Source organism: Jaculus jaculus, chromosome 23, assembly GCF_020740685.1.
Source record: "Jaculus jaculus isolate mJacJac1 chromosome 23, mJacJac1.mat.Y.cur, whole genome shotgun sequence".
Taxonomy (NCBI): domain Eukaryota; kingdom Metazoa; phylum Chordata; class Mammalia; order Rodentia; family Dipodidae; genus Jaculus; species Jaculus jaculus.
Window position 1 is genome coordinate 9,718,496 of NC_059124.1, and position 10,485 is coordinate 9,728,980.

General features: G+C 53.4%; 2 protein-coding genes across 2 annotated transcripts; one reads left to right on the top strand and one right to left on the bottom strand.

Annotated features, from left to right (window-relative positions):
• Window positions 1-310: 310 nt before the first annotated feature.
• Tpi1 (triosephosphate isomerase 1) lies at window positions 311-3,955 on the top strand. The gene is made up of 7 exons (XM_004668664.2): window positions 311-551; window positions 1,761-1,884; window positions 1,968-2,052; window positions 2,130-2,262; window positions 2,471-2,556; window positions 2,957-3,044; window positions 3,419-3,955. Exons 1-7 carry the CDS (start codon window positions 326-328, stop codon window positions 3,535-3,537), a joined length of 861 nt encoding a protein of 286 aa, XP_004668721.1. The 5' UTR covers window positions 311-325; the 3' UTR covers window positions 3,538-3,955.
• Window positions 3,956-3,996: 41 nt separating this feature from the next.
• Spsb2 (splA/ryanodine receptor domain and SOCS box containing 2) lies at window positions 3,997-6,114 on the bottom strand. The gene is made up of 3 exons (XM_045139630.1): window positions 6,046-6,114; window positions 5,065-5,807; window positions 3,997-4,403 (listed from the first exon to the last, which is right to left on the bottom strand). The coding sequence occupies exons 2-3, from the start codon at window positions 5,726-5,728 to the stop codon at window positions 4,276-4,278; spliced, it is 792 nt and encodes a 263-aa protein (XP_044995565.1). The 5' UTR covers window positions 5,729-5,807; window positions 6,046-6,114; the 3' UTR covers window positions 3,997-4,275.
• Between the last annotated feature and the right edge of the window lie 4,371 nt (window positions 6,115-10,485).

The window sequence follows — 10,485 nt, forward strand, 5'->3', positions numbered from 1 at the left end:
CACTCAGCTGCTCGTAATACCCGTGTTCCCCACTGTGTCTGTTGTAGGCCTGCCAACTGGGCTACCCTAGCGTGCCCGCATCGGAATGGGGACTCCTGCCATTCGGATGGGGGAGGAGCGGGCGCTCCCCTCGGCGCCAGCGAGCTGTCTGGCCCAGCTCCACTGGCCATCCCCTGCGCGGGGCTAAAGTCGCCAAGTGGCTTCCGCTAAGCGGGGACGGAGGGGTCTGCGCCCGCGGACGCCCCTAGAACGTCGCTGCCGGAAAGCCGAGACGTCAGAATGCTGCACCCCTGGGGGGCGGGCGGAGAGGACGGCCGGGCCAGCCATGGAGGAGGGCGGGGAGGAGGCGGAGTTCTGCTTCACGGCGCTCTATATAAGCGGCCAGTGGCCTCGGCAGCGCGCAGCTCCTGACCTTCAGCCGCCCAGGTCCAGCGTCATGGCGCCTTCCAGGAAGTTCTTTGTGGGGGGCAACTGGAAGATGAACGGGAGGAAGAAGTGTCTGGGGGACCTCATCAACACCCTGAATGCGGTCAAGGTGCCGGCCGACACCGGTGAGTCGGCCCGGGCTTGGCGACGCCGGTGCCCGCGTGGACCTGGGCGCCGCCCGGCTTGGGGACGAGCCCGTGGGCCGGGGGTCTACGGCCAGCGCCGGAGACGAGCTGAGAGGGAAGGGAGGGGCGTTTAATGGTGCCCCGGGCCTTTGGGGCGGGAAAGGACTTCCAGAGGGGGCTGGGGCGAAGATGGCCCCCGGGCGTGCAGAGGGGCTGCACCCGCTGGGGGCCGGGGAGCAGCGGGGCCTCCCGGAGAGGCTGGAGCCAGCCCCGGGCGTGGGGGCGGAGGCTAGGCTTGCGCGGGCCTCGGCTCCGTGCCGCAGCGCACGTACGCTCGGCTCCCCCCCGCGCCTCGCCTCCCGGGTTAGGCCTTTGAGCCACCAGCCTCTGATCCCTTCCGCTACCCAGCCTGGGCCATTCCTGCCTTCCACCGAAGGTACTGAGCAGGTGCCAAAAACAGGTTGAGTCATTTGGGGCTAAATTAGTGATCTTGAATTTTTCCCTAATCTGGAAACGGAAAAGCACAAGGCCTCCGTGGGCTAAGTCAGCTCCCTGCCCCCGAAAGACACAGTGCTGTCTTCCATCCCCTCCCTTCCACCCACCTACCTCAAAGAACCTCGAAGCCGACCAAAGGGCATCAGCTGCTGGTCCATTTAAAATTATAATGTATAATTTATAATGAGGCCATTGGCCTCATTGTGTTAAAAATCCTTGCCTGGGGGCTGCAGAGATGGCTTAGCGGTTAAGGCGTTTTGCCTGCAAAGCCAAAGGGACCTTGGTTCTATTCCCTAGGACCCACTTAAGCCAGACGTGCAAGAGGGCACATGGTTCTGGAGTTTGTTTGCAGTGGCCAGGGGCCCTGGAGTGCCCATTCTCTCTCCTTCTCTCTGCCTCTTTCTCTCTAATAAATAAGTAAAAATAAAAGTAAATCCTTGCCTAGCCAAGGAAGTTGGAGTGGGTTGTTTTAGAAGGGAGGCAGGGTTGGCCCCCAGAGAATGCGGAGTCTAAGAGGTGCCCATGCCCAGAATAGCCCGAGGAAATTAGAGCCACAACTGTTAAGAGCAGAGGGCGGGGTAAGGGCCGTGGCCTGGGCCTTGTGAAGGGGTTGGGTCCAGGCTGCGCTGTGGACAAAGGTCATCTTGCTGGGGTGAAAGGCTCGTGTTGATGGCAAGACTGCAGAGTGAAGGCTTTCGTTGCTGTCATCCTCAGAGGTGGTTTGTGCACCCCCCACGGCCTACATCGACTATGCCAGGCAGAAGCTAGATTCCAAGATTGCTGTGGCTGCACAGAACTGCTACAAAGTGACAAACGGGGCCTTCACTGGGGAGATCAGGTGAGATGGAAGCAGAGGAGTATAAGGGACACTTCCCTCAGTATGGGCTCCCTGCTGAACCCTGGCTTTATCTCTTCCCTTAGCCCTGGCATGATCAAAGACTGTGGAGCCACGTGGGTAGTCCTGGGGCACTCAGAGAGAAGGCACGTCTTTGGAGAGTCGGATGAGGTTAGTAACCAGGACGGAAGATAAGGGGTGCCTTATTCTAAGAGGGGTGTCTCACCAAAAAGTTTGTTCTTCGACAGCTGATTGGCCAGAAAGTGGCCCATGCCTTGGCAGAGGGTCTTGGAGTGATCGCCTGCATCGGGGAGAAGTTAGATGAAAGGGAAGCTGGCATCACCGAGAAGGTGGTTTTCGAGCAAACCAAGGTCATCGCAGGTATCTTTGGACCTGTGAGCCTAGCCAGGGCCACAGAGGGTGGGTTGGAAGTCCCGCAGGCTGCCTGCATATTGCTTGTCATCTCTGCTCCTGTCCTGCCTCCTTCTAAAGCCATCGGGGACTATAGGCCATCACTCTTCTACCCTGCGGCACTTGACTGGACAGCTCCTTCCCTCTCACCTGTTTCTCCGTGATCTCTATCCTGCAGATAATGTAAAGGACTGGAACAAGGTGGTCCTGGCTTACGAACCCGTGTGGGCCATCGGCACAGGCAAGACCGCAACACCCCAGCAGGTAACGGCACTCACAGGCCCTGCCCTTGTCCTGGCTTTTTATTTAACTTCTTGTTGACACCCTCCATAGACACAGACAATATACCAAGATCATAATCCCTTCCCACCACTCTTCCTTCCTCCCTTTCTGGATCCCCCTTCCGCCGGACCCCTGCTTCTTTCCATCTATTTTAATGGCCTCATTTCCCCGACATGCAAGTGTTGTGTAGGTAGCTGTCAGCCACTGTGAGGTCACAAGTGCCACAGCTACTTCCTTATGCTGTCATGGACAACCAAGGAGGCTTGCCTGGGTCTAGAGTCTTGGTGTTCTGACTCTGGAGATCAAACTCTGCACAGGTGCCCATGGCTTGTTCTCTGAGTGGGGCTGGAAAGGTCTTACTACGTCCGCCTTCCTGTTCTAGGCCCAGGAAGTACACGAGAAGCTCCGGGGATGGCTTAAGTGCAATGTCTCTGACGCAGTGGCTCAGAGTACCCGCATCATTTATGGAGGTGAGTGTGTTTGGCTCCAGCCTAGGTGAAGGTGGGAAGCTGGGAGAGGTATAATTAACACTCAGAAGGCATAGGTAGGAGGATTGTTGAGTTTGAGACCAGTGTAATAAGCAAGAGTGAGATCCTGCCTCAAAAAACGAACAAACAAAAACAGGCAGGGAAGATACCTCATCAGTTAAAGGCCTGTTCTGAAGATGCTGACCTGGGTTCAATTGCTGAGCTGCCCGCATAAACCAGATGCACAAAAGTGGTGCAATTGTCTGGGATCAGTAGCAGATGCAAGAGTCCCTGGTGCATAATCCCCACCTTAAACAAATTAAATTGGGGGGCTGTTGGCTAATCCTGACCAAGCCCCTTCTCTGCTTCCTGCCCAGGTTCTGTGACTGGAGCAAACTGCAAAGAGCTGGCAACCCAGCCCGACGTGGATGGCTTCCTTGTGGGCGGTGCTTCCCTCAAGCCTGAATTTGTGGACATCATCAATGCCAAACAATAAGCGCCACCCATCTCCCTACCCTTCTGCTAAGCGAGGGACTAGGGAGTCCAGAAGCCTAGTAACTGCTTCCATCGGTCCCATGCTTCCGATGATGTCACCTGCCCCCTTCTGTGGCCTAATCCAAACTCTACCTTTACCTCCCGTTTACACCTACCCCCCGGGAGTGGTTGGAACCAGGCCAATTCCTTTCATCAGGATAATGGTTAGAACTGAAAGTCCCAAGGCTGAGTGAGAGGTGGGAAGGTGGAGTTTGCTGAGACTCCAGGACAGTGAAATCACCTCCCGTTTCCTTCTCACCTCGATGCCAAGGTCCTCTTACCCTAGCGGCCAGGGACCCTCCCTTCCCCACAGCAGTGATGCCTTCGTGTTGTGTCCGTGAGCAGTCCCACATGGAAGGGAAATAAACACCTAGCACTGAGCTTTTGTGGTTTGTCCTTCACTGCACTTGCCCATATAATCTGAGGTAGTCATTGGTTTTATTATCCCAGGTGTTTAACAACAAAAGAACAGGTTTCTGCAACATCTTACTACTTTACTTGAGAAAGTCATTTTTCGTACCAGGCTACCAGTCTTTAATATCCCCCACCCTTCACCCCTCTGAAAGCTTGGGTTAGGGAAGGGGCCCAGCCTCACTTCCCTTAGTCTCACTGGCTTTAAGCAGCTGGTCTAGGCCAGCAGTGCCTCCCCACCTCCCCCAGAGGAGGGTGGAGGCAAGGTGTCCACAGTCTGGTGTCAGTGTCACTGGTAAAGCACGTAGCGCTTCATGGCAGGGGGCAAAGGCAGAGCAGATGCCTGGCCAAGCCGAGTAACCCCCAGAGCACGGCGCACACACAGGCGGCTCAGGTGCAGAAGGGAGTGGGGCTCCGCTGGGAGAGAAAAGGGAAGGAAGATCAGTAGGGGTATAGCCACCAGCCAGACTTCCTCAAACTGTAAGGTCCTACTCTGAGCCTGCCACCATCTCAGCTGAGGGTAGAATTAAGGTTCTCTGAGCAGCAAGCTAAGGTGAATCCAAAGGTGGGATGAGGTGGTAACTGGGAAGATGACCCTCTACTCTCGTGGTTTACATAACGATGGTGGGAGGGTCACAACTTGGCCATGGCCCAGTCGGTTCCCAAAAAGGTTCCTCCCCAGAACCTCAATGGCTTCGACTTGGGGTGTGGCAGGCACAGGTCAGCCCAGGAAACCTGGTACACGCCCCCGGGTATCTGTCACTGCCAGCCCTGCTGTTTTGGGACCTGTAGTCCTAGCCCATTACCCAATCAACCTCTTTCCCTTGCCCAGGGGCAAAGCCCCTGGAATGCTTTCAATTCTGAGGGCTTGCCATTTTGCCCATAGGACGCGAGTAGACTGCTTTTCCAGTCCTGCCTATTGCTTCTGGGATGTTAGGTAACAGCCGTCAGTCAAGACCCAGCGCTTCCTGGCGTTAAATAGGGAAATGAGGCAGGTCAAATGAAACCTCCTCCTCTTGCCCGACATCGCGTTTCTATCCCAAATTACTGTTCTCCCCACCCTTGGTACAGGCCTCACCTCTTCTTTCGCCTATGTAGCAGATGCGGACCTGGCACTGGCCCCACACAGCGCTTACAGCAGGATAGAGGGTCCTGCCCTTCAGTCCACGGAAGGCTGGTCCTAGATAGGTGCCCCCAACAGCATAGCCTAGAGTGCCCTCCTCCATGTCCAGAACAACCAGCAGCCTCTCGGGCACCTCTAGCAGCTCACCCTGAGGCCCGGCTGGATACTGGGGGGCCTCAGCTCCCTTAGTCTGATGGTACAGTTTGCCCCGCCCAATGTCCCAGCCCCACGACTCGCCGTTGCTGCCCAGCAGCGCCGCATAGTGGTCAGCCTGCAGCGGGGCGAGGGCCGTGGCCACGCCCACCACGGCATGGGTACCCCTCTGTTCCGGGGGCCAGCTGATTTCCCAGGCGTGCAAACCCCTCGAGTAGCCTCTCTTTCCCCGGACTCCATCAGTGCTCTGAGCCACAGGCCGCCGCTCAAAGCACAACCCGCCTTCCGTGACCTCGATGTTCTCGGAGCAATCCTTGGGGTTCCAGCCGTGGCGCCGCTGGGTCCCTAGGTCAGGGAGGGGAGCGGAGAGCAGCTCCTCCAAGCCCTGGGGATAGGAGAGGTCCGAGTACAGGGCCCGCGAGGCGGGGGTGCGCGGGCTGCCCCCGGCCAGGGCCGTCTGGCCCATGAGGCGAGGAGCTGCAGGACTCCCCGACGCAGTCTTGCTGGGGCGCCTCTCGGGTGAAAGTCCAGCTCCAGACGGGGACCTGGGGCGCCGTGGGGACAGAGAGACATGGGACGCGCGGCATCCCGGGGGCGGGGGTCGCCCAGGACCCCTCCCACCTCGCAGGTGCGCCCCTGGCCTGCGCGGCCCCGCGCCCTCCCCCGAGCCTCCGGGGCCGTCACCCAGCTTCGGCCCTCACTGCTGGGTCGCCAGAGCCTCCCACGGAGGGGTTCGACCCTTACCCCCCACCCCGCCCGCGACCCCGGGCCCCGCTCCCGAACCTCGCTTAGCTCCCGAGCCGGAGGGACCTCAGAGGACGCGCGGACGACCGCTGCCCAGGCGCCGGGACCCCGCCGGCCGCTTCCGGCTCCAGCCCGCTGGGGACGCCGCGCCCGCCCCGCCCACGCGCCCGGCCTGACCCCGGCCCCGCCCACACGCTCGTCTTTGGCCCCGCCCCCGCGCCCGCCCCGCCCACGCGCCCGGCCTGACCCCGGCCCCGCCCTCACGCTCGTCTTTGGCCCCGCCCACGCACTAGACCCCGCCCACGCACCCGGCCTGACCCCGGCCCCGCCCTCACGCTCGTCTTTGGCCCCGCCCCTGCACCAGACCCCGCCCACGCGCCCGGCCCGAGTCCCGGCCTGGCCTCGAGCCCCGCCCCCGCACAGGCCCCGCCCACACGCTCGTCTTTGGCCCCGCCCCCGCACCAGGCCCCGCCCGCACCCCGGCCCGGCCCGGGTCTCCCTGGGGCGGTTAAGCCTCGCGTCACCGCCGTGACCGCGCCCCCCGGGGGCCCCGTGCTGGTGGCCGTGGGAGGCCGTGCCCGCTTCGGTGGACTCCGCGGTGACGCGCTGGCCCCGCTCCCCAGCCCCGCCCGGGCTCAGAGCTCGCCCTTTGATGGCGTCACCGCCTCGGTGCGCCGGCGGACACGCGCGCGTGGGCCCGGCAGCCATTCGGGAGAGCCGGCGTGGAAGAGGCCCCGCTCGGGCAACGAGAAAGGCTGCGACGTGGCCTCTTGTTGAGTCGCCCTTGTGCTCCCACAGCCGCCTGGAGCCGGGAGCCTGGGTGACACCCCCTCGCTGGGCTCCCAGGGTTGGTTTCCAATTGGAGAAGTTGTAAAGTGGGCATGATGCTGGTACTTAAGTCACAGGGTTGTACGGTTGAAATAACCCAGAGCTTGGTGTATACTACATACTCAAAGAAAATAGCTGTTTTTTTTTTGTTGTTGTTGTTTATTTTTATTTATTTATTTGACAGAGAAAAATGGGGAAAGAGAATGGGCGCGCCAGATCCTCCAGCCACCGCAAACGAACTGCAGACGCGTGCGCCCCCTTGTGCATCTGGCTAACCTGGGCCCTGGGGTATCGAGTCTCGAACCGGGTTCTCAGGCTTCACAGGCAAACGCTTAACCGCTAAGCCATCTCCAGGTTATTCCTGCGCCACCTTGTGCGCAAGCGCGCCCTTGCCCGCTGGCTTCACTTTGTGCTTCTGGCTTATGTGGGACATGGAGAGTGGAGTAGGAGCGCTTAGGCTTCTCAGCCAAGCGCCGTAGCTGCTAAGCCGGCTCCCTAGCCCTGTTTTCAGTTTTGAAACAGGGTGACAGACTACATAGCCCAGACTGGCCAGGAGCTGTGCGGCCCAAGTGTGAGAGAAAAGCACTGTTAATATTGAGGGGAGCAGCGAGGGGCAGCAGCTTTCCCAGGATGAAGCCCTGATCCTGGTTGGAGTCACAGAGAGATAGATGTCAGGTCCCATGCAGAGAAAAAATATTATTGGCCATTAAAAAGGCTAATAGCCAAAACAATTATTGGCTCTGGATTAGTAACACTTCTCCACAATCACTGTAGTCCGTCCTTGAAGTCTTAGTCACACGGGTGTGGCTTTTGGGAGTCTCGGCTTTTGGTTTTCCATTTGTCAGCTTCACGTTGTAGTTTGTGTATGCAGTAGACTATTATTATCCCATGAAGCAAAGAGGCAGGAGAGTGATACTTATCAGAACCATTAGGAAAGAAACACCCAGATCATATCAAATCGATTAGCCATCATGGTCTGGTTGTTATCCATGTATGAGTTTTCTTGCATGTGACATGACATTTACAGGTAACACAAACACTTTTAAGATTGAAAAAATAATAATATAGGTGATAGGTAAGGAAGAAGGAATTGGATGGGAAGTTAATTGAAATCCGTGGAAATATAAAGGTTTGGTTTAGGTAAGGTAGGAATTAGCATTGAAGATAGATTAACATTGATGCAATATTTGAAATATATGATAGAGATTAAAAGGTTAACTAATTTTGAAGTTTAGGTTTAAAGGTTTCTTTTTGTGTAAGGCTTGAATATGGAAGGTTCATAGTCTTTACTTGGTCCAAAGATCAAAAAGTCTTTAGGAGAGCTAATGAAAGTATGTTAGGTTGAAAAGATAACAGTCTGATTGGTCTTGATAATTTGTTATTACCAGTTGTTTATCTTATAAACATGCTGAAATTATCTTTTACATAATTACACTGGTGATATAATACAATGAAATATATTTTATATAATTGGGCCCAGTTTTATCTATAAGATTATAGCAAATAAATAAAAGTCTTACCCAATAGGAAAAAATGTAAGAGCAGAACACTTAAGAAACCTATTATTGTAAACAGGTATCCTATGCAACAAAATAAAGGGTTATTTTGATTTTATGTCACATTCAGATAGAGATTAAATAAATAAACAAAACTAGTTAAGATATCTTGATCTTATTAACCTTGATATTGATATGGGAAATTAAGGCTTACAGAGCCAGCACCAGAGGTAGAGTGGAGAATCAAGTCTATTTTTACATCAGCATGAATCCAGGGGAATCTCTTCGAAGCCTGAAAATATAGTTAATTAGAGAAATATTTGTAGTTGTGTTATGGAGTTAAGAGAAATACAATGGCTGGAGAGATGCCTTAGTGGTTAAGGTGCTTGTCTGCAAGGCTAAAGGACCCAGGTTCGATTCCCCAGGTCTCATGTAAGCCAGATACACAAGGTGGCATACATGTCTGGAGTTTGTTTACAGTGGCTGGAGGCACGGGTGTGCCCATTCTTTCTCTCTCAAAATAAAAATAAAGAAGAAATTTTTAAAAATAGAAAGAAAATGGTCAGTATATACTACATAAATGAGACTAATAAAATTCTGCATTAAAAAAAAAAAGAAATACAAGATAATTTTAGTACTGGCCAGATGCTGTAATACAAACTATGGCCTTGAAACAGTACAGTGTACTTGAAAAGTACAGTGTCAGCACAAAAGACTCTGTGGTATGACACATAACCAGCATAAGTTTGTTACAGCACAAGGCCTAACTTTGGGGGCCTTTAAATTTTATTTTATCAGGCTGGAGAGATGGCTTAGTGGTTAAGCGCTTGCCTGTGAAGCCTAAGGACCCTGGTTCGAGGCTCAATTCCCCAGGACCCACGTTAGCCAGATGCACAAGGGGGCACACGCATCTGGAGTTTATTTGCAGTGGCTGGAGGCCTTGGTGCACCCATTCTCTCTCTCTCTATCTGCCTCTTTCTTTCTTTGTCTGTCACTCTCAAATAAATAAATAAATAATATTTAAACAAAAACAAAAAAAATTATTTTATAATATGAGGTATGGCACTTTAAATAAACTTAACACCTTACTATAGAGAACTGTTTGAACTATCTAAACAATTAAGGCAAGAGAAATGCAGAGAGAAACAGCATTTTAGAAGGTAGGCACGTCTTACTCTTTAAATGTGTGATGCTTATAAAGTACAGGCTGAACATGTCCAGTAAGAGAGCATCAAGTTTCGACATTTGCCTGTGTGGATGCCAACTACCCAGGGAAGGTAGGAAGCTTTGCAGGCTGGGCCGTAGGGTTTGAGATCATTTATTTTAGATGAGGAACATTGTTTGAGCATGGGGCTGTACCCTGAGGGACAGAATTTGTCTTGGGAGTTAATTTACACATGAGCCATGAACCTGAGATACCAGAAATGAGACAGTTATTTGCCTTTTTGATGATACATAAAAGAGCTGAATTTGGTCTTTGTTGAACTAAAATAGATGACCTCTGTAGCAGACAGCCTCAGGTTCGCTGAGATGAACGTCCAGACCAGGCACAGTGATGGAGGAAGGGATATTTACTGAAACTTACAGATCCAGGGGAAGTTCCATAACAGCAGAAGAAGCTGGCCTGCCTTCACAGGTCCAAGCAGAGAGAGAGAAGCACAAGCCAAAAGTCACACAGCACAGCACAGCACACAAATCCAGGCAGAACTAGGCACTTTGCGTATCTCTAGATTGGAATTTCAAACCCACCACTACACCTTACAGTCCACCCAGTGACACTTCCTTCAGCCAAGTGGCTCCAGATCCAAACTACAACTCATAATACGCTGAATATACTGGGGGCCATCTATTCAAACCACCACAAGCTGTAATACCACCTCTTAGATTTCTGTGTTTAAAGAGAAAACACTGTAGAATAATCAATGTTTTTAGTTTGAGTAAAATAGGAGTCATCTTAAAACCTTTAATGTTTTTAGTATGAGATCCTTACCTTGGAAAATTAAACATTAATAAGTGAGCCATTACCTTAAGTTTCAGTTTCCCCAATAGTTAGAACTTTTTTTTTGAGGTAGAGTTTCACTGTAGTCCAAGCTGACCTGGAATTCACTATATAGTCTCAGGGTGGCCTTAAACTAAAGGCGATCCTCCTACCTCT

Coding starts and splice junctions, on each gene's coding strand:
- Spsb2 (XM_045139630.1), bottom strand. CDS start 5,728: ATGGGCCAGACGGCCCTGGCCGGGGGCAGCCCGCGCACCCCCGCCTCG. Junction 4,404..5,064: donor CTACATAGGCGAAAGAAGAG/GTGAGGCCTGTA, acceptor TTTCTCTCCCAG/CGGAGCCCCACTCCCTTCTG.
- Tpi1 (XM_004668664.2), top strand. CDS start 326: ATGGAGGAGGGCGGGGAGGAGGCGGAGTTCTGCTTCACGGCGCTCTAT. Junction 2,263..2,470: donor GCAAACCAAGGTCATCGCAG/GTATCTTTGGAC, acceptor TCTATCCTGCAG/ATAATGTAAAGGACTGGAAC. Junction 3,045..3,418: donor TACCCGCATCATTTATGGAG/GTGAGTGTGTTT, acceptor CTTCCTGCCCAG/GTTCTGTGACTGGAGCAAAC.